Genomic DNA, 22,673 nt, shown 5'->3' on the forward strand with positions numbered 1-22,673 from the left:
TTTTTTAGTGAATATCGGCCGATAATATCGGAGGGCCGATAATATCGGACATCCCTAGTTAGTATTGTTATTAATCACCTGTTAATTCAAAGATAGTACTTTTAACTTAATCTTTGATTGTATAGAAATATGATTTTGTATAACTTTATTTTAACGATAACTTTTCATATTAACATTCGACACATAGTCAACATAGCAGATTATTTGTATCGAAAGTTAAGGGAAGATGTAACCAACAGAAATAAGCCTAAAGCAGTTAAGAAAATAAAAAATAAAACGAAAAAAATAAAAATAAAAATAAATAAAGACAATAAAGAAAATAAAGAAAACAACAACAACAACAATAATAATCATCATCATATTAATAATAATCATATCAATAATAATAATAATAATAATAATAATAGGTTGCTTCCCCATACAATTCCCCACCAACTTCTGCGCGAACCCAGTAGAGAAAGCCAACCATACAGTTAAAAAAATTATAATAATAATAATAATTTCTTAGTTCTGAGACTTCTCCTTTCTGCTTCTGCATACCTTTCCTCTATAAGCCAAGCAGTGTCACTACAGTTTGTTTATCACACTGGACCTTTAACCTGCACCCAGCCTTAGAAACTTTTATTTCATTTTCATTTATCTTTATTAAATTTTTAATTTTTGAATTGTGTCATTTACATGAGCTTCTGTATTAAGTGCCTCCTTTCAGAAGCAGAAAAATGCTCACGCCCCACCACCCCACGACTTTCAGCAATCATTAACAATGATAGAGGAAGCAACGGATAAAAAGGGTCCAAGTTGAATTTTAGTGAAATAAAGTTCAGCACAGTAGCTTCAGCAATCTATTGTTTGTGGTATAGACAGGAGGAACAACTACAGTGACCATTTTTTAATCGTGGACAAACATTAAATTGGCAGATTTGTTTATTTCTGTTGTTATTTTCAGCCGTAGCTTTAACATTTAAAGTTATATCGTTTAACACGGTGGTCTGACGTTTCTACTGTGCGTATTTTATGTACTGTGTCTTTAATAAACCACAAAAATAGCCACATCCAACCGCTGGTCGGAGTAACGTTAACTGCTAATTGTGGGTAAACTCAAGCTGTCATTTAGTCTGTTGCCCAGCTTCAACCCAACATTGGTGGAAGTGTTGTTATGAATGAGATATAAAAAGCATAAAAGAAACATATTAGATGAGTGAATTTAACATGTTGCTGCCATTGTATTGTATGTAGACTATGCAGAGGGTTTTCTACTTGGAGGTTATTGTAAACAAACGTTGTGATTTGTTCTTTTGACCTGAAAAATGCTTTAGATGTTATCTTGTTGATGTGGAGTTGAGCATGTGATCATCTTTGTCAGATCCTGGAGGCGGTTATGGACATCATGCAGGTCCTGCAAGATATCTGCAAGAATCCAGAGGCTCATGATAAAGGTAAAAACACTCCTCACTCTTCCTTAGTATGTCGCTTTGCTGTGTTTGTATTTTCATCTGCTCCACCCTGTAAATCTTTTCCTGTCCAGACTACCTGTGCAGGTACACTGTGCCCACCCTGCTCGGTGTCGCCCGAGCATTTGGCCGATACAGCAACACTGACGAGCCGCTGTTGTCCAAGCTGTTCCCTCGACCAGTTGCTCCTGTGCTGCCTACTGAAAATGAGAGCGACGCGGTGCACCGACGGTCCTTCAACGACTTCCGCTCCATCCTGCCGAGCTCTCTGCTCACGGTGTGTCAGGGAGACACTCTGCGACGTAAAGCCTCCTCTATGTCCAGCGTGTCACAGCAGGTAGGGATCATTTGGGGAAAGAAAAGTTGACAAGCCTACCTTGTTAAAAGCTTTGTATTTTCACAAACACTGTGTAAATGTTTTTCTGTGTTTTCAGGCCAGTCCAGAGAGAGGCTGTCTGACCCCCATCTCACCTGCTGATCCCTCTGCACAATACTTTGAAGGTCAGTACCCAAAGCAGAAGCAGTTGAGATATTGGGCTTTCAGGAAACATCGGAAACTATATTAAAATGCACAAAATGTTCATTTTTTTGCCATAAGACACTAATATTCCTGTTTATGGGAATTTCCTTCCCTTTCCCTCCTTTTCAAACTGCAGTCATGTTTCCCCCATGGTCAAAGTTGCCTCTTTGCATCAAAAAAGATAATTTTTATTCAGTTTTCCATCCATGGCAGACTTGTTCGAGTCTCCTTCTTTCAATAATTCAACCAGCTTCCGACCAGAAATGCAGGCTTTTCTTTATTGTGTTGTCACAACAAAAACCACCACAACCAAATAAGTCAAAGTAGTGACAAATAATAATTTATCTCTGGGAAACAAATACAAACAAAATACTCAACTAGCTTCACCAAAACATACAGAGGTGGCTCCAACCCATAAACCTACTGTGTCCTCACAAAAGTGAACTACGTGTGTGAAGGAGATGTTGGCATTTAACAGTAAGTTAGTTGGTTTGTTTACAAGGCACAGAGCTGAGCGTAAACAAGCTGTGTGTCAGATTATCAGCATATCCCACATGTCATAATCAGAAAATGCTCCATTCTGAATAAGACCTAATTATTTTCATATTCTGAATAATGGTGCTTTAAATAATCCTGCTTTCCCTCTTCAGGGTCATACCTCCCTGACGGCAGCGCAGTGGACCCCAATTACTACTTCTCCAACATCAGCTCCAGCTTCTCCGTCTCCCCTCTTTTCACTGGCAGCAGCTCTGGAGAGTTTCATGTCCCGCTGGATATGCTCAGACAGCTCCTTCACATGGTCAGCAGCCACCGCAGCACAATAGATGCATTCGATTTAATAAAAAGAATTTGATGCGAGATGCAAAATTTGATGTACAAAAAGTGAGAATTCATTTACTTGTTTCCCTCGAATAGGTTGAACAATTTGTGTCCGAGTCGTTTTTAAAATCACTGGATGACTCCTTGGCAGAACTTCTAGAGGTATGACTCTCCAATCCCTGCTGATGTTTGTATATTGTATTCCTCTGACACTACTGGTTCATTGATGCATTTCTTCTCCTGTCTTGACAGTTGAGTCCTGGTCTTCATCTCTACTATAAAACCTTCAGTGATCCTCTGTATGTAGCCATTTTTAAAATGCTAAGAGACACCCTGTACAATTTAAAAGGTAAAATTTCAGCCCAATTTTTCACATTTAGCCCAATATCTTCTTCAAAAATACGACAGTAGCAATAAGAATGTGTTTTCTGTGTTCACCAGACCTTCAGACAGACTACGTGAAGGAGGTTCATGACTTCGTGCTGGAGCAGTTCAGCAGCAGCCAGTCGGAGCTGCAGAGGATCCTGCACGACGTGGAGTACCTCCAGAGCGAACTGAGCCCCCTCAAACTGCGCTGTCAGGCCAACGCTGCCTGCGTGGACCTCATGGTGTGGGCCGTGACCGAAGAGCAGGGTGAGAAATCTCTTCGTTCAGACAGATCATTCAGTGATCCGTCTCAGAAGTCACCTCTGAAAAATGTCTGTCTTTACTTTTTCACCAGGAGCGGAGAACCTTTGCACCAAACTCTCAGAGAAGCTGCAGTCCAAGACGTCCAGTAAAGTCATCATCGCTCACATGCCCCTCCTCATTTGCTGCTTACAGGTGACAGTTAACTGCTTTGTTGTTACCCACCTTCATCCTTCTCTTTTCATCCTCCTTTAAGAGCCACATAAAGACTAATAGGAAAGAAGCTTAATGTTCACGTATGCATAAAATGTGTGAAACTGTGGGCACAGATTTTGTTGGAGTTGATATAGCACTGTTTGCAGCCACTATTTATATTTGAATAAATCTGTGACCATGATTCATTCCCTGTCAGACAGAGAAAGAAGACTAAGAGTCTACAGGCATGCTAGCAGCTCTGTGAGCCTCTGTAGGCGCAGGTGGCTTTGAGATAAATGCTAACAGCATGCTAACATGCCCACAATTTAACATGCTTATGTTTAGCATGCTCTCTTTCTTAATTCAGTGTGTTAGCATGTTAACATTTACTAATTAGCAGTAAACACAAAGTTAAGCTGAGGCTGATGGGAATATCATTAGTTTTATGTTTTTATGCACGAAAAATGTCACTATGGCCATTACGCACATTGACAACTGTATTAGCATGTTAGCCTTATTTCTGTCTATCTAGTCTTATAACGCTTCCTACTTTAATGCAAATCACACCAGTCACAGCATAGATCATTGTGTTATTTGACTATCAGTTGGCAGTTGATGTCTGTAACACACAGAATGCAGCAAACAAACAGAAGTTACTTAATGTTGCCATAGTTGTTCATTTGTACACATAAATCCATACATGTGTCTGTTCCTTCAGGGTTTGGGTCGTCTGTGTGAGCGCTTTCCTGTGGTGGCCCACTCGGTCACCATGTCCCTCAGAGACTTCTTGGTGGTTCCCTCTCCTGTTTTGGTGAAGCTGTACAAATACCACAGCCAGTACACCACAGGTAACAACAAAACACCCTTCATCCAATAGCAATACTACTTCCAGTTCAGTGTTCTCTTACCAAAATCCTGATGTTTTTTTTTTAAGGGGCTGGTGAGATAAAGATCCATGTGACCAACGAACATTCCCAGTCGACCCTCAGCACCCATTCGAGCAAGAAGAGTCAGCCCTCCATGTACGAACAGCTGCGGGACATCTCCATAGACAACATCTGCAGGTAAATTCACACTCACACACACGCTTGTACAACACATACACACACACTAGTATGAACATAACCTTCACTTCTCCGTCGTTGTCCGTCCTCAGGTGCCTGAAAGCTGGACTGACTATGGATAATGTGATTGTAGAAGCTTTTCTCGCCAGTCTGTCTAACCGTCTCTACATCTACCAGGAGAACGATAAGTGAGTCAAGCATCATTATATTTACTTAATAGACGTTTGAGAGCGTATTTACACGTTCCCCTCTCTTCCTCAGGGATGCTCACCTGATCCCGGACCACACCATCAGAGCTTTGGGTCACATTGCCGTGGCCTTACGAGACACCCCCAGAGTTATGGAGCCCATCCTCCAGATCCTGCAGCAGAAGTTCTGTCAGCCTCCGTCCCAGCTCGATGTCCTCATCATAGACCAGCTCGGCTGCATGGTCATCACAGGCAATGTTAGTGTTTATATCTCTACCTTCTCTGTTGCTTGTTTAAGTAAAACTGGCTTCAGCTCGTGTAAACTTAACTTATGTCATAACTTTTTCTTTCACCTTAGCAATACATCTACCAGGAAGTATGGAATTTGTTCCAGCAGATCAGCGTCAAAGCCAGCTCCATGGTCTACTCCACCAAAGACTACAAGGACCATGGATACAGGTGACCACCATCTTAAATAACACAACTTCCTAGGTTCTGCCCCTTTTTGCTCTGTGCTCCAGTAACAAGAACAAGAAGTAAAACAAGAAAGATTAATTTCCTTGATGCTGGTGGAATTGTACGGTATATTTGATGTTTGTCTACATTTGTAATGATATTTTATGACTATATCTACTTCTTATCTTGTGTTTCTTCTTGTATTATTATAAGGTATTCTAAATGTCCAAATGGTGGAAAATGGTGGAAAACATGTTTAATACAACTCCTAATAATAGTAACAATAGCAATAACAAATTATATTTCTTTCATCCCCTGTATTCTTTGTCTTTCACTTGCTTTTAATTAAATTTTACAACTAAAGTATTTGACCAAACTACTGGTGAAGCTGGATTTTTAGCCAAAAGGATGGAGCAGGATTATTTAGAAAGAAGCACCCTGGATGTAGATTAGCTAGTTTAGTTAGCTAAGAAAGTGTCTTTCTCTGTAGCAAATTGCTAGCAAATAACTGATGTATATTAGATTAGATTCAAATTTCTTCTCATTAAGGACCCCCTACATTGACACAAGTTAGACCACGGATCCCCAGTTTTCCTAGATTTTTCCCGGGGTGTATCCCAGAAAGTATATAAAACCCATGACCACACAAATGATTCCCCTTTTTGCTGGGAACCCCCTGGAACCCTCTCAAGGACTCCTGGGGGTCCCCGGACACCACTTTGAAAGCCACTGAGCCACTGAAATGTGAAAATAATCTTCTCCTCGTGTCGCTGAGTATTATTCACAGTTTTTGGTGAGTCTAGTAAATGAATGTCTCCTGTCCTGCACGCAGACACTGTTCCTTGGCTGTGATAAATGCTCTGGGTAATATAGCCGCCAACCTTCAGGCTGAGCAGATGGTCGACGAGCTGCTGGTCAACCTGTTGGAGCTTTTCGTTCAGCTGGGATTGGAGGGGAAGAGAGCCAGTGAGAGAGCCTCAGACAAAGGCCCGGCTCTGAAGGTACCGCACACACACACACAAATACACACACATATGCAAAGACCGCAGTGTTAGCCACAAGGGGGGTGCTCCACAAAAAAAACACAAATAAGTTAAATTTTGACTCAACTTTTGCTGCAACTTCAGCTGGTAATGCACTGTGAGCCAATCAAAAGCAAGCAAGCATACATTCCAGCTAGAATATCAGTGTGTACATTACTTCTTAAAGATGGAAACCATGAACAGCAACGTCCATGGTTCGCTTCCAGTTCCAGTTCACAGGAAGTGACATTAAAGATACAGAAAGGAAAGGGACGGGTTTGTGCAAGATGGGATTTTTGGGCCGTACACTCACACACAGTCCTTAGCTATCAGATGTCTGACTTTTATTTTGACAGAAAACAGCTAATTTTGTAGGTCTTACTTTTTCTGTTTTTGAATTTATTCATAAGAATCTGCAGTTTTGATGTTTCTCAGTTTATGTTCTCTGATTGCAGGGGTGAAAATATGTGTATATTTTATGTTAAAGGTTTATGTGTTTATTTTTTTGAAAAATACATTTTACAGGTTTCTGAATTCTATAACAGTGGGTTGTGACTTAATGACCGTGGGAAAATGTGGGTCCCAAGGTGAGACCAGCTCTGCTTTAGACGACTAAAAGGGTTGAGTAGGTTTGAAATGAACTGAGACCTTATGACCTCATAGTGTTTCAACCTGTTCTGAAAGCACTGCACTCTGAGGCAGGATAAAAAGCCTGCTATCGTATCTTCCCTCCCGCTGATTGCACCCCGCTGCCTCCCTGATAGCTCTCTGAGGATTCTCTGTCCTTTTGTGTTGTAGTCTTGTCGCAGTAAATTATAGAAATGGGGACAACGGTGAACACTTTGGACAGTCTCCTTTGTGTTGTACTCAGTTATATAACATAAAAAGTGTTGGAAGTACTAAATGATGAGAGCTTGAGAAGAAACCTGACCGATCACTGCCAGGTATGATTGTGGGATTGTTTGTTGAATCTGAATTAGGTGACCCAGATCTACTCTCCTCCTTTCTCTCTCCAGGCATCGAGCAGTGCTGGAAACCTCGGTGTCCTAATTCCAGTTATTGCTGTGGTAAGTGAGGGAACATTGTATGACTTTGTCCTTGTATAGTCTTTTTAGTTGTGTGTTTTTGAATGGGTCTGTGGAAGCATAGCAGATATAAATTGGGGTATACAGATGGGAAACTGGCCCTCTTCTTTAGCATCTTAAACACACAATGTCCTAAAAGTAAATCCTTTTTAATGATCGGTTATAATACTATACCATAACTGTTATATATACAAAATGCACTTGCCACTAGATGTTGCACTAGCACACCAGCAGCTCAGATCAAAACAACGGTCGCTACGACCGACCAGACTCCATTATTCTATAGATAGCAAAAAGATGTTTGCTGCTATTTTAATTTTTTAAAATCTCATATATGTATATATATAACCTTTAATAACTAGAACGACTTATTCTCTCTCTTCCTCTCCTTCCTGTTAGCTGACTAAGAGGTTGCCGCCAATTAAGGAGGCAAAGCCACGTCTGCAGAAGCTCTTCAGGGACTTCTGGCTCTACTCTGTTGTCATGGGATTTGCTGTGGAGGGCTCAGGTACAGTCGGTTCAATTATTTTCTGTCTTCACTGCATGATATATTTCCTGTTCATGAGGTTTCAATGTACAAAATACCTCACATTGCATCATATTTCACCATCATGATTTGTTTCTGTCTCAGGTCTGTGGCCTGAGGAATGGTATGAGGGAGTTTGTGAGATTGCAACCAAATCACCGCTGCTCACATTTCCCAGCGGGGAGCCTTTACGCTCAGAGCTGCAGTACAACTCTGCACTGAAGAATGACACGGTCACTCCGGTATGAGAGCACACTCGCACACTCACACACATACACTCACATAAAGTATATACCTTAGTTCACGTCTCACTGTTGTGTCTCAGGCGGAGCTGAATGATCTGCGTAGCACCATCATCAACCTGCTGGATCCTCCTCCCGAGGTGGCTGCTCTCATCAACAAACTGGACTTTGCCATGTCCACATATTTGCTGTCTGTTTACAGATTGGAATACATGAGGTATGCAGATATATCTACAGAGTATATATTGGCTTATGTGCTGGACCATCTTTTTTTTAATATATATATATATATATATACTTTTTATTGAGTTTAAACAAAGAACCCCACATCCTAGACAGCCATAGATCCAAAAAGGGAAAAAGAAATCTAAAATACAGAGAAATAATTAATATTTAATAATAATAATAATAAGAGAAAGGGGGGAAAATAAAGAATAACAAAAATAAAAATGCATCAAAAAGTATGTTAATTAATCATATGGAATTATGTAAAGTATTGTTTCCAGTCCACAATATGTATGTGAGTTTAGGGTAAGCAGTCATCCGGAGCCATATCATGTGGTATGTCCCATTAATGGGCTCATGAGACGGGTCTTAGAAGTACGTTTTTCAGTTCTGCAGGTAAATGATCTAGAAAACGTGACCAAAATCGCTTCTCTTTTCCTTTTAAAACAGCCTGTAATCTTTTATGAGGGAGAATGTTTAAAATCTCTCTGTACCAGAGGGTAACATGTGACGGGGAGTCTTTGATCCAGTTGTGTAAGATGCACTTCGAGCAATTAAAATGAGTTTCTCAAGGAAAGTTTGTAGTGTGATGCAGAGAGATGTAATTTTAATTTTATGTGTTCTACGATCTGTCAGGATGCTGCGTGCTCTGGACTCGGACCGCTTTCAGGTCATGTTCCGATACTTTGAAGACAGAGCGATACAGAAGGATAAATCTGGTAAGCAGAAGAGAAAATACATAAAAAACAAACATGTGTTGTTACTTATTTATTGTGTGCATTAATATTTAATATATTCTCCCCAGGCATGATGCAGTGTGTGATTGCCGTTAGCGACAAGGTTTTTGAGGTCTTCTTGCAAATGATGGCTGAAAAAGTAAGTGAGATGTTTCCACTTACCTTCTGTTTCATTACACAGTGGACACACATATTTACTATAAGGCTCTTTTTTAGGCACCAAACAGTTGCATTAGTCCTTATTTACTTACAAACACTACAGTTTTGTGTCGGTAAGAAGAATAGCAGTTCAAAATTGGTTGTTCAAATTCTTTTAATGGCCTCACAGTAGGAGAATAGTTAGCCTTCCTTTGGGATAAATGTTCTCCTGTGTCTCCTCGTCAATAATATTCAACAGTAGAAAACTCCCTTGCTTTACATATATTGATTTTTTTTTTTTCTTTTTTTTTTTAAGTATTATTTTTTCTGGTCTTTTTTATGCCTTTATTTGATAGAGATAGAGAGAGACAGGAAAGGGGGGCAGAGAGACAGGGGACGACATGCAGCAAAGGGCCACAGGTCGGACTCGAGCCCGGGCCGCTGCGTATATGGGTCGCCAGCTCTACTGACTGAGCTAACCAGGCGCCCTACATATATTGATTTTAAACATTTTGTCAATCAGGATAAACTCATTTACATCTGTAATCTTAGTAAATAACTGCTAAATTGAAATATTGCAGCAACGCCAAATATACTAGTGGTTGTTTGCAGGGTTAGTAAATACCACTAGTGTACTATATTAATTAGTTTAGTTTGATTAGTTGTTTGACAGTAAATGAAATCATTTTGATAATCAGTTTAGCAAAAACACCAAATATTCTCTTCTTCTAGCTTCTTAAATGTGAGAATTTGCCGCTTTTATGTCATTATAAACTAAACTTTATTAAACTTGATGAGTTGCAGACCTAATGTTAATAAAATGTTACATTTTTCAGCCAAAAACCAAAGCCCACGAGGAGGAGCTAGAACGTCACGCTCAGTTCCTCTTGGTCAACTTCAACCACATCCACAAGAGGATCCGCAGAGTGGCTGACAAATATTTATCAGGCCTGGCTGAAACGTGAGACTGCACTGATACATTTCCTTTAAAATACTACACTCACTCTTATATAAAGAGTTTAAAATGCAGGTTCATACCCCGAAATGTGAACGGTATTTTCTCTCTCCTCAGTTTCCCCCACTTGTTGTGGAGTGGCCGCGTGCTGAGGACCATGTTAGACATCCTGCAGACGCTCTCCCTCTCACTCAGTGCGGTGAGTGATGGAAAACATCATCAATGTAGCATCTATCTTTTATCTTTTATCTTACACTTAATTGATGTGTATACCATTACATTCATTGTGATGTTTATGCTGTATTGCAGGACATCCATAAAGACCAACCTTACTACGACATCCCAGACACGCCGTACAGAATCACTGTCCCAGATACATATGAAGCCAGAGAGGTAATGTTATTGTATTCAGAACCAGTTATTAGTCCAGTTAACCACTGTATACTGCCTTTACTAACTGTTCTCCATCTGTATGTCAGGGTTCCTGCAGGGTCTTAAAAAGTCTTAAAAAATCCAATAATCTCAATTTTAGACCTTCAAATGTCTTAAATATGATTTTGACAGGTCTTAAAAATGTTAAAAATAATTAAGTCAGCATTACTTGTATAAAGTTGCATTTTCAGACTCACTTTAAATGTGTTTTTGTGAAAAAATTTTATTGATCATGCTGTAAAAACCACAAAACTAAAAAAAGATGGAACAAATACTGATTTTCCTTCTTGTCGTTTGATTGTTCAGATGTGAAATAGGTCTTCATGATGGTCTTTAAAAAGTCTCTAAAAGTCTTAAATTTAACCTGTTGAAAGCTGCAGAAACCCTGTTATGTGTAATTTATCTAAAGTGATGAACAAGTGTGAAAGAATTGTATGAAAAATGCCTGTTTTAAACACATCACACATATAAAACATCTTTAATTCCAGAGCATAGTGAAGGATTTTGCTGCACGATGTGGGGAGATCCTTAAAGAGGCTATGAAGTGGGCGCCATCTGTGACCAAATCACACCTTCAGGTAACATTTATTCTACAAAAATCAAAACACACGTAATAAATAAAGTTCATGTGGTGGTCTTAAAGACTGTACTTCATGTGGTCTTCCTCAGGAGTATCTGAACAAACATCAGAACTGGGTGTCGGGTCTCTCCCAGCACACGGGCCTGGCCATGGCCACAGAAAGCATCCTGCACTTCGCCGGGTACAACAGACAGAGTACAACACTGGGGGTAGGTCAAATATGCTAATGCTTGTAATTGGTTTTATTTAATTGTGATTGTTCTGCCAGAATATGACGGGAACAAAAATGGCTCAAGAACAGAGCCTTGTGGGACACCTCCTACAGTTCTATAGCTGCTTAATTCATTTGTTACTAAAATGTAGTAAATTTGCACATTTGGCTCTAAACATACGAGTCACTTTACATAAAAGTCATGACAATGTCAGATTAGCATAAAGGTGGCAGCAGTATGAGATTAAACGTGCAGAGAGAGGAATTAAAAGCGCATCTTGTTCCTCCTGATTAAAATCAGTGCAATAATGGTTTCATCAAGTAAATAAAATCGGTTTAATAAACAATTAAACACTGTGAATGAGCCGATTTTACATTGTTGGGGAGATTTTTCTCACATCAGCTCAGTCTATACATATTAATTTCTTTCTATACCACAGTAATAATGGATTGCATTGATGAAAGTATGGATATCCAGGACGCTTTACATGCAGCAAACATTATAAAACAGGCAGTAGAAGTCAGTGAGAGAATTGATGAGGAGCGTTAGTGGGAGATGTATTGGACAGTGAGCATCTCTCACGCCCACAGTGCTCATTGATTAAAGCTTCAATGGCGAAATAATAAATAGATTACTGATGCAGCCTGCGAGAGAACAAAAAACACTTTCACATCATTACTTTGTGCTCTCCGCTGCAGAACAGTGATGACACTGCTCGCTCTCACACACCAGCTGCCAAATATCGCACAGACACTGTGGCTCTTTCTGTAAATGTGCTGTCACATCTGAAAAAATCCATAAGGAACGTTTACATAACAGACACTTACAGAGCATCTGAGTGACCAAAAGCATCACTGTAACAGATACGTTGATAAACCCTTTTCAGACGTTTTACATAATCTGTCACAGTTCACATGCTTAATTTATATGCTTTCATCTACAGTCCACTCAGCTGACTGAGAGGCCCACCTGTGTGAAGAAGGACTACTCTAACTTCATGGCCTCCCTCAACCTCAGGAACAGATATGCTGGAGAGGTAAAACCACCAAATCATACCGGTTATTATGGGCCGAATAATCTGTAGAGAATCCAACATATTCCTGAGGACAGACTGGAGGAATTGGGGACCTGATGATCTCCTTTTATTGAAGGGACGGATGGTTAAATCGCAGTGTGCAAGCTATAATCCTTATCACCCTTCAGTGACACTGCTCAGGGAAGGGGAAGTTTACATTCCTGTGCATGTTACATTGGTTAAGCTACCTGAACTGTGTGGTCTGTGGTGTTGTACTTGTTTGTTTATTTCACTTGTTCGTTAGCTTGTTTTGACCTTTTTTATTCCTTTGTATTGTTTGTTTGGTTCTTTGGTTGTAAACATCTAAAACAAGTTTCTGCTTCACAATTATAATATTTAGAAACATGAATTTTCTAATAATAAATAATTATTTTGTAGTGGTTGCAGTACAGAAAAAATCATTTTATGATCATAATGTCGTTTGACAAAATAAACATAATCCAGATAAACAACAGCTGTACTGTGTGACCATCAGAAACAAAACGTTGTCCTCTTATAGTGCAGCCACAGAGCATCTGATGCCACATCTAAGCTACAATGCTATTCTTGTAAAACAACTTTAAACTGCATTAGAAATATGAGCGCTGAGGAACAGATGCTTCGTAATCATTTCTGAATACTTGCTGATGCACTTTCTAACCTCGTTGCAGCGGTAACAGAGCCATAGCACAACCAGATGGAGTCGGCTACTGTGGACAGATAAAACACTGCTCTACTGCAGTGCTCCTGCTCACATCTTTTCTCTTTTGTCTGCAGGTATCCGGCATGATCCACTTCGCGCAGGCAGTCCGGGGACAGACCGATCTGGGCCGGCTGATAATCAAGCAGATGGCAGAGGCTTTAGACTCTGCACAGCCTGAAGCCTTCACTGAGGCCATGTTCAAACTGGCCGCTTTGCTCATCAGCACCAAAGGTTGAACTCTTTCTCTGTCCTTGTTTCTACTGTTAACACACATATTTTGAACCAAAAGCAGGGTTCTGTATTCTCTATTTTCTCTTGACTACACTAGACTGCGATCCTCAGCTGCTCCACCACCTTTGCTGGTCTCCTCTCAAGATGTTCACAGCACACGGCATGGAAACGTCTATCGCCTGCTGGGAGTGGCTGCTGGCAGCTCGTGTTGGAGTGGAAGTACCGGTATGTAGATGTGTTTTATTATTTTTGCTTTTGTGCATTGTATTATAGGTCCTATCAATCTCCCCTCTGGCTGCCTAGTTTATGCGAGAGATGGCGGGCGCCTGGCAGATGACCGTGGAGCTTAAGATGGGCTTGTTCTCAGACGCTCAGGTGGAGGCCGATCCTCTGGCTGCATCAGAGGAGAGTCAGCCCATCCCCTGCCCTCCAGATGTTACCCCTCACCACATATGGATCGAGGTCAGACAAAGGACATTCTGCTCGGGTTATTACGACATGTTTAATCAGTTCAGTTTGACTTATAGCCTCTTAACGCCTGCTTCTTTTTCTCCAGTTTCTAGTGCAGAGGTTTGAGATAGCGAAGTATTCCAGCGCAGATCAAGTGGAGATCTTTGGCAGTTTGCTACAACGATCACTGTCCCTCAACGTTGGTGGGGCTAAGAGTAGCATCAACCGCCACGTAGCCGCCATTGGACCTCGTTTCAGGTACCTAAACACAAATACAAAGCTTACAGATAATGTATGTTATGTTTTATGATCTCTATATGTAATTTTTAGGCAGCTTCATGTCATTTTATATCTATTTACTTATTCAGAAGTCTTTACAATAAGCTGCAAAAGTGCAGAGTTTTGAGCTGCAGATGTGTTTATAGGGATCATGTTTCTCTGTGTTTCAGGCTGCTGACTCTCGGTCTGGCTCTGCTTCACTCTGACGTCCTCACAAATGCAACTGTAAGAAATGTGCTCCGAGAGAAGATCTACTCTACAGCCTTTGACTACTTCAGGTACCTACACACACTGTGCAGGTCAGATCTAGGGGGGCAACAAATATTTTCATGCAATGATTCAGTTATTCCTTCAATCCATCATCATTAATTGGTTTATAAGTTTAGTGAATAGTGATAGTTTGCCTCCAGGAGCCTGAGGTGATGTCTTCATGATGAGTGATTTGTCCAAACAGTCCAGAACCCAAAGGAACAAATGATAGAAAGTAGTATTAATGCTTCCTAAGTCCCGCCCCTTTTTACTCTGTGCTCCAATAACAGTTGAGGAATCCTCGGTCAATTTATGTGTCAATTTTATCTTTTAATCTTAAAAATTTGGTTGTCTTTTCAATTCAGTTCATTGGCAAATATTAGCATGCTACAATGCTAAACTAATATGGTGAACAAAGTAAACATCAACATGTTAACATTGTCATTGGGAGCATGTTAGCATACTGACATTAGCATTTCTGTGCTTAAGTATAACCTCACAGAGCTGCTAGTATGGCTGTAGACTCTCACAGAATATCTGAATAGCACAAAGGTTCAGTAAAAACATTAAAAACACAACAACATTTTAACTTTTAATAATCTAATCTCCGCTGTCTGTCTCTCCAGCGTGGCTCCAAAGTTTCCCACCCAAGGCGACAAGAATCTGCGCGAGGACATCAGCATCATTATCCGTTTCTACGCCAGCATCCTGTCCGATAAGAAGTACCTGGCAGCGTGCCACTTGGTCCCACCTGGTGAGCTTGGTACTACCCCAGCCCCGAGCACGCTCTCTGCCGGGATATTTGGATCGCTTATCGTGTCCAGCACTTCTCCGATATCTCTCTTAAGTAAGCCTAAAGCGGTGGAGCTCGGACTGCACTGCAGCAGGGGCATGTTTTTTTACGCGTGTCAAATTTGACGCTGTTCGTCCTCACAATGCTGCTGATAGATCCAGGCATCTATCTTTTGTTACAAACCCACCTTTTTTATGGTTTTATAGCTTTTACTTCTCACCATTCCTCTTATTTTCTTACTCTTTCTGCCATTTATCTTCCTCTTCCTCTCACTTTTCAGTATCTTACTCCTCATACTTTTACAATCAGTCTGTATCCTTAATGTTTAGCAGCTGTGAGGAAAAGCGCAAATTTGTCAGTTGCGTTAAGATGCATGATAATTCATCATGTCAGCCCACCCGTCTGCCCCTTTCCTAGACCGACTTGGCACCAAAAGAAGAAACTACAAATTTAAAAAGTGTTTTTCTTCCACCCCAGAAAATCCTCTCCTCTTCATTCCCGACGACCCAGAGAAAAGACATGGTCTCATTCTCATACACATCGAAACGCTTCAGGTAGACGAGTCCTCTAACCGCTGATCCTGGATAAGATTAATCTACCTGCAGCCCCCCTCCCCACCCGCGCATTAACAGGACAAAATAATAACATCTGACCCAGTATCAGTGGTTCAAGGCAACTTCTACCTACATTAAAATCCCGCTGGATTTCCCTGCTTTCAAATGCATGACCATCACAGCAGCGGAGGACTAACTGATCATCTCGCTCTTTAGAAACTCCCTCATCATCGATCATATTGTTGATGTTTTTCTTTGTTTAAAAGCTGATAATATTGACTGCAAGAAACTCCTGAGAGAAGGTCGGGCAAGTTGAACTGGAGAACAAAGAGCAGAGTTACGGTTTGAAGCGCTTGTGTCTTGGCGATACTAAAACTGTTTGTATGTAAACAGATAATCAGGACCCGTCCTTGAACAGTCTGTCAGTGATGAACGCTGCCGACCTCAGGAGCAACATGGACTCCAGCTCTCGCTCCCAGCAGAGCGGCCAGGGATGGATCAACACCTACCCGCTGTCCAGTGGCATGTCCACCACATCCAAGAAATCAGGTACAGCCTACATTTAACGTGAACATATACATAACAATAAAGACCTTTCTCAATGCAGACTATTATTTTATAGCACACTGGCATCCTTTTCAGTTTACAGGTTCCTAACTTCGGTCCTGTTGATTTAACATTCTCACCTGTGTGTGTTTGTAGATGTGAGGGCTCACAGTATTGTGTCTGATAGTTTAACCTGTAAAGTGTGCAGAGGCTCTTTGGGTGATTAAATGAGTTAAAGTTGAACTTGAGAGTCCAAACTGCAGATCAAGGTTATTATAGTTGACTAAAAATAAAACTAATTTTAATTAATTGAAATAAAAATAAAATTGTGTACTTACAAAACTAAAATTAAAATACAATGACAATATACAATTTGGTTTCCACTATAGCATAACTGGGGAAAAACTAAAACTAATACTGAAACTAAACATTGTCTGCGCCTCCTCTCTTTCTAGGCACGTCCAAGAAGAGCAACAGAGGAACGCAGCTTCACAAATACTACATGAAACGCAGGACTCTGCTGCTGGCCTTACTGGTGAGGGCTGATTTACTGCTCATCATCAGCCACTCTTCACGCTTTCTTTCCCTCCTTGCCCTTTCATGTCCATCTGTTTGTCTATCTTTCCAGGCAAGCGAGATCGAACGCCTGACGACGTGGTACAACCCCCTCTCCACTCAGGAACTGGCCATCGCCACGGAGCAGTCAGTGGAGACCAGCATTGCCAACTGGAGGTCCAAATACATCAGTCTGACTGAGAAACAGTGGAAGGACAACGTCAACCTGGCCTGGGGTATCGCTCCCTACCTGGCTATGCAGTTACCAACCAGGTAGCCACTCTCTCTCTGTTTGTGTGATACAAACCCAGACTGTTAAAGTGACACTATGAACTTGATGGAACAACACAACATGTTCCTTGGGTTTACTCTCCATATTTAAAGATACATGAGCATGTAGAAGAACACTTGACATTAGAAGTAGAAACATTTATGATTTTTAGTAAGCTAAACAAAAACTACTGCTCCCATTTGGCTTTTGCTAATTACTAACAAACATAAATGGGATTTTTAATGAAGATTTCTTACGTGTGGAACAGAACCAGGAAGTTACAATTGTACTTTAGCTTTGTTTAACCACTTCTTACCTAAAGAAGGTTTATTTTTAACTTTGTTTCCAGGTTTAAGAATGACGCCATTGTGGCTGAAGTGACCCGGCTGGTGAGACTGGACCCCGGAGCTGTCAGTGATGTGCCTGAGGCCGTCAAGGTAACATCACTTAGTTTAATAAAGCTCAGCTGACGAGCTCTGAAAATTTGTCTTTTTATGTTTGTGAATGATTTGTTTTTCTTTTTAGTTCCTGGTGACGTGGCACACTATTGACGCTGACTCTCCTGAGCTGAGTCATATCCTGTGTTGGGCTCCGGCAGACCCACCCACTGGTCTGTCCTACTTCAGCAGCATGTACCCTCCTCATCCTCTCACTGCTCAGTACGGGGTTAAGGTGCTACGCTCCTTTCCTCCAGTGAGTCACACACTCATCAGCTCAGACAGATTCATTCGTTTTTTACACTAAACTGCTGTTAAGAAATACAACTTTAGGAAAATGAAGCTCTCTTAACATTTAGTTTTTTTCTCTTCTTAGGATGCCATCTTGTTCTACATTCCTCAGATTGTTCAGGCTCTCCGTTATGATAAGGTAAACAATAACTTACTCTGTATGAGTACACACTTTAATTTTAGATGACATGTGAGAGCTGCAGTATTTACATATACATCTACCCACTGTTTAAAGGGATAGTTTAGTTCCTGTCCCCAGTTTGGAGAAACAGAGCAATGCACTGCTGTGGACCCGGGCAGCAGAAAAATGTATTTTAGCCACCTCAAAAAAATCAGTTAATGTGTGCACGATATAAAAATATATTTCCATTACTTCGCCATTAGATGCCGCAGTAGCACTAACCGTAGAACTTCTGTATTCCTACACACTGTATTACTTTGCAAATCCACTGTTTAGGTCACAGCGGCACAACTTCTTTGAAATCTTTTAGAAGTGCAAAGTTTGATTTCAGTCGTATCTCCAAGCTTTGTGACCCAAACAGCTGATACAATGCGATTATTGCCAAAGAAATAGGCTGTCTGATCACGAGGTAAAGCAGTATTAAGCAGAAATTCTTAATAATTACTATTTCTTATCAATAGCTTCACTATAGTTACCATTAAGGATCAGTAGTAAATCAAGACGAGGGACAATAAAGTAAACTAGCACTTAAACAATTAGTTGCCAGAAAAGAACAAACAACTGTTTTGATGATGGTTTGATTGTCGTTTCTGAAGCAGCAGTGATGAACTCTGATACTCTGTCCTGCTCAGATGGGTTATGTGAGAGAGTACATCCTGTGGGCGGCCCAGAAGTCTCAGCTTCTCGCCCACCAGTTCATCTGGAACATGAAGACCAACATCTTCATGGATGAGGAAGGACACCACAAAGATCGTGAGTAGAGACTTCCACATTACAGCGAACTCTCATGCTTCCATTGTACGGTCTGACATCTTTTAACTTTAATATGTAATTATATTGTCTGCCTGTTGGGAGAACCCTTATCAGGCACTAATTAAATCAAATGAAGTAGATGTAATTACATTGATCTAATCTGCGTAGCTGACATCGGGGAGCTGTTGGAGCAGATGGTTGAGGAGATCACAGGTTCTCTGTCGGGTCCGGCCAAAGACTTCTACCAGAGAGAGTTTGACTTCTTCAACAAGATCACCAACGTGTCCGCCATTCTCAAGTACATTCATTGCCACTACTCTACAGATCATTAGCAAACAAGGAAATATTTTGGCGTCAAGTAAAACCTGATTTATTTTTCAATTTTCAGGCCGGTTCCAAAGGGAGAGGAGAGGAAAAGGGCGTGTCTCAAAGCTCTGTCGGATATCAAAGTCCAGTCAGGTAATGCAGTGGATTATTGCGCTGCAGCAAAAACAAACGTTTTGGGTTCTTCAAAAGTACAAACTTATATTTTAACGGGCACAGTCCTGTAGCGTAATAACTATTTAATTTTTATCCTAAACCCTGTCGAATACATTGCATCCTTAATTTATCAGTGTGTTTGTTTTGGAAATTTTACTGTAATATCTTCAAAAAGAAGCTCCAACTACGTTAAAATGCACCTGTTACTGCCAATAAAGCCTGTCACCAGCCCAACACTGCTCTAGTAAACCTCAGTGGCCTGAGATGTTTATCCTCTAACAGACACATTTGTGGGAAATCTGTATCGAATGACTAAAATAAATTGTCTCGATACAATTTGTATCACGATACAGGGATATGGTTCAATATATTAGGATATCAGCTTACTGTTGTCTGTCTCTACTTGGTGTTTGTTTAGGCTGTTACCTACCCAGTAACCCTGAAGCCATAGTGCTGGATATCGACTACAAGTCTGGAACACCCATGCAGAGGTAATGACTGGTTTAATTATTCCTTCATGTCGAGATTTTGCCTCTCTGGACCTCAAATTTGTCCATATATTGTCTCATGGGAGTGTGTTCTCCGTTGTCACAGTGCTGCCAAGGCGCCCTATCTGGCCAAGTTCAAGGTGAAGCGCTGTGGGGTGAGTGAGCTGGAGAGGGAGGGTCTCCGCTGCCCCTCGGACTCTCTGGAAGACGGAGAGGAGAATCCAGACGGATCGCGCAGGATTTGCTGGCAGGCGGCCATCTTTAAAGTGGGAGACGACTGCAGACAGGTACCACTTTTCTTTCACTTGCTGAACTCATTTGCTGGGACATTTGAGGGACAAAGCTTTAACAGAATTTCTCCTGTGACCCCTCCTGTGTTTCTCTGCCTCCAGGATATGCTCGCTCTGCAGATCATTGGGCTTTTTAAGAATATTTTCCAGCTGGTTGGCCTGGATCTGTTCGTCTTCCCCTACAGAGTGGTGGCCACTGCACCAGGGGTAAGACTTCATGTCCCACTACTCCCTCCAAATCCAGTATTCCCTTATCTACACCTCCTCTGTCCAGTTAAATTCTTTTTTTACAGCCTGGATCTTATTTTTGTGGTTTTAGCCATCATTGCCTAATAGTTACATTACATTACATTTTACTCACCAGTTGAATTGTTGAGATAAAGAAACACGACGACGCTGCTACAAGTCTGGATTCACACAGTCTGAACACAATGTTAAACACTTAGTTTTGCAACTAGAGCATCAGCATCTCAGACCAAAACTATGTGCGCTACAGTCACCCAGACTCCAGTGACAAAACCTTTACCTTGCAGATAGATAGAATTTTATTTCCATAATCAGGTATTTATTAACTGATCCTCTTTTCCTCAGTGTGGTGTGATCGAGTGCATCCCAGACTGCAAGTCCAGAGACCAGCTTGGCAGACAGACGGACTTCGGGATGTACGATTATTTCCGTAACCAGTACGGAGATGAATCCACCCTCGCCTTCCAGAAGGTGCTGAGATTTTAACCTTTGGCCGCCACTATTTTATTCTAACTTAATGGTAGTTCCGCAGATTTGAAATTGAGGGTCCACTTATATAGTCCTCTTATATAACGGGAAGAATGTGCCAGTGAATGATCTATAGTAAAATTTTTGTGATCATGTATCAGGCAATCACTTTCCTTGGTTCAGCAGCAGTGAAACAGAAACATAAGATAAAAAGCATATAAACATATTATATGTACAAAATAGAAATAAGTAACAAGTAAACAAGTGAAAACACTGAAAATAAGTTATTAGGAATCATAAAATATTCCTCATAGAGAGATGGTAGAGGGTGTTTTTATAGTTTTGATTAATGAAAGTCAGAAAAGGGGGAAGCAGAAGGCAAGAGCTGATACTGATGGTAACACAGGATGGACTTTGCTCTGTTGTTTGTTTTACAGAACTGTTGTGTATCAGTGATTATGCTGCAGACATTTACCTCTATGCCACTGTAGTTGCCCCTGCACACTTCAAATACAGATGCAAGCAGTGTTCAGTTAGTTGCAGTCTGACACTTCACCACTAGATGCCACTAAATCCTACACACTGGTCCTTTAAGTTCAGTTAAAACACTGCCCAAAAGATTTCCCATTTAAAAGACTTTCACCTCCTCACCACTAATCGGTGCTCTTCTCCTTTCCACAGGCTCGGTACAACTTCATCCGCAGCATGGCCGCCTACAGCCTTCTGCTGTTCCTCCTGCAGATCAAAGACAGACACAACGGCAACATCATGCTGGACAGCAAGGGCCACCTCATCCACATCGGTACAGTATGGTACACAGACATGGACTCACTGTAGTGGTCACGTAGTTGTCTATGACGTCTTCAGCATTGTGTTTATCTTGTGACCGCAGTAGCTCATCCTGTATGACACTGCAATAATGGGGATTGTTTGTGTTCACGTCGGCCTTGTTTCCTCCAGACTTCGGGTTCATGTTTGAGAGCTCTCCTGGCGGTAACCTGGGCTGGGAGCCAGACATCAAGCTGACGGACGAGATGGTGATGATCATGGGAGGCAAGATGGAGGCCACACCGTTCAAATGGTTCATGGAGATGTGTGTCAGGGGATATCTGGCTGTACGGTAAGCGTTGGGCTTTGTTACAGGAGAACTTTTACATCCTGGTTTGCTTTGTTGATGACTTGTTTTTATTCTGCACTTGTTCTCTGAAGACCCTACATGGATGCAGTGGTTTCTCTAGTGACCCTCATGCTGGACACCGGACTGCCATGCTTCAGAGGACAAACCATTAAACTCCTCAAGTAAGGAAATAAATATATATATATATATATATATATATATATATATATATATATTCAATATTTCTATGTATCTCAGCAAATTCAAGCCAATAGGCCCGACCAATAAGCAGCCAGCAGCGATGGTATTGCGCATCGAGAGATAATAAACTAAAGAATGGTTTTTTAGACATTACATCTTACCATTTTTTAACTCAAGTTTATTTAGTTCATATATTAATATTTAAAATGTCTTCCTTTGTTTATTTTAAATTTATTTCCTCAATCGATTATATATTATATAAGCTTATATTCAATTTTTTTAGGCTCCTCTCCTCACTTTATTTTATGCCTGCTTTCTTCATTTATTTCTCTATTTTAGTTTTTAGGTAGAATTTTATAGGCACAATGACTTCGTTATTCACCTGTAAGATTTTATTGTGATTTTGTGTTTAGTTTTCTTATTGTCATCTAATGAAATGTTTGTGAAGACACTGAACTGCACAACTGTCCTGTAAGGTTGCTATTACAAAGTTTCGATTTGATTGATTTGATTGATACTGCTAGACACTGTCTTTCAACTTGATAATTTTCATGAACTTGGT

General features: G+C 40.8%; 1 protein-coding gene across 1 annotated transcript in view; it reads left to right on the forward strand.

Annotated features, from left to right (window-relative positions):
* The window catches only part of pi4kaa (phosphatidylinositol 4-kinase, catalytic, alpha a), a gene marked incomplete in the record, with an annotated part of 31,266 nt that overhangs the window by 5,887 nt on the left and 2,706 nt on the right, over nucleotides 1–22,673 (forward strand). Inside the window, 48 exon segments of the mRNA XM_035667771.1 lie at nucleotides 1,364–1,436; nucleotides 1,526–1,788; nucleotides 1,886–1,952; nucleotides 2,622–2,770; nucleotides 2,887–2,952; nucleotides 3,043–3,139; nucleotides 3,232–3,423; nucleotides 3,512–3,612; nucleotides 4,331–4,460; nucleotides 4,547–4,676; nucleotides 4,769–4,864; nucleotides 4,938–5,121; nucleotides 5,223–5,323; nucleotides 6,153–6,321; nucleotides 7,359–7,409; nucleotides 7,827–7,935; nucleotides 8,059–8,195; nucleotides 8,279–8,412; nucleotides 9,057–9,139; nucleotides 9,226–9,296; nucleotides 10,132–10,256; nucleotides 10,368–10,449; nucleotides 10,560–10,643; nucleotides 11,171–11,260; nucleotides 11,352–11,471; nucleotides 12,418–12,510; nucleotides 13,306–13,462; nucleotides 13,560–13,687; nucleotides 13,766–13,924; nucleotides 14,019–14,170; nucleotides 14,362–14,469; nucleotides 15,067–15,194; nucleotides 16,181–16,336; nucleotides 16,789–16,868; nucleotides 16,962–17,161; nucleotides 17,509–17,596; nucleotides 17,685–17,852; nucleotides 17,973–18,026; nucleotides 18,701–18,821; nucleotides 18,990–19,119; nucleotides 19,210–19,280; nucleotides 19,720–19,792; nucleotides 19,896–20,076; nucleotides 20,182–20,286; nucleotides 20,671–20,796; nucleotides 21,475–21,595; nucleotides 21,754–21,913; nucleotides 22,003–22,092. Coding sequence (XP_035523664.1) covers nucleotides 1,364–1,436; nucleotides 1,526–1,788; nucleotides 1,886–1,952; nucleotides 2,622–2,770; nucleotides 2,887–2,952; nucleotides 3,043–3,139; nucleotides 3,232–3,423; nucleotides 3,512–3,612; nucleotides 4,331–4,460; nucleotides 4,547–4,676; nucleotides 4,769–4,864; nucleotides 4,938–5,121; nucleotides 5,223–5,323; nucleotides 6,153–6,321; nucleotides 7,359–7,409; nucleotides 7,827–7,935; nucleotides 8,059–8,195; nucleotides 8,279–8,412; nucleotides 9,057–9,139; nucleotides 9,226–9,296; nucleotides 10,132–10,256; nucleotides 10,368–10,449; nucleotides 10,560–10,643; nucleotides 11,171–11,260; nucleotides 11,352–11,471; nucleotides 12,418–12,510; nucleotides 13,306–13,462; nucleotides 13,560–13,687; nucleotides 13,766–13,924; nucleotides 14,019–14,170; nucleotides 14,362–14,469; nucleotides 15,067–15,194; nucleotides 16,181–16,336; nucleotides 16,789–16,868; nucleotides 16,962–17,161; nucleotides 17,509–17,596; nucleotides 17,685–17,852; nucleotides 17,973–18,026; nucleotides 18,701–18,821; nucleotides 18,990–19,119; nucleotides 19,210–19,280; nucleotides 19,720–19,792; nucleotides 19,896–20,076; nucleotides 20,182–20,286; nucleotides 20,671–20,796; nucleotides 21,475–21,595; nucleotides 21,754–21,913; nucleotides 22,003–22,092 — 5,753 coding nt within the window.

The sequence above is a fragment of the Morone saxatilis genome, unplaced genomic scaffold (genome assembly GCF_004916995.1).
Source record: "Morone saxatilis isolate NCDOM2014 unplaced genomic scaffold, NCSU_SB_2.0 Contig21, whole genome shotgun sequence".
Classification (NCBI taxonomy): Eukaryota; Metazoa; Chordata; class Actinopteri; family Moronidae; genus Morone; species Morone saxatilis.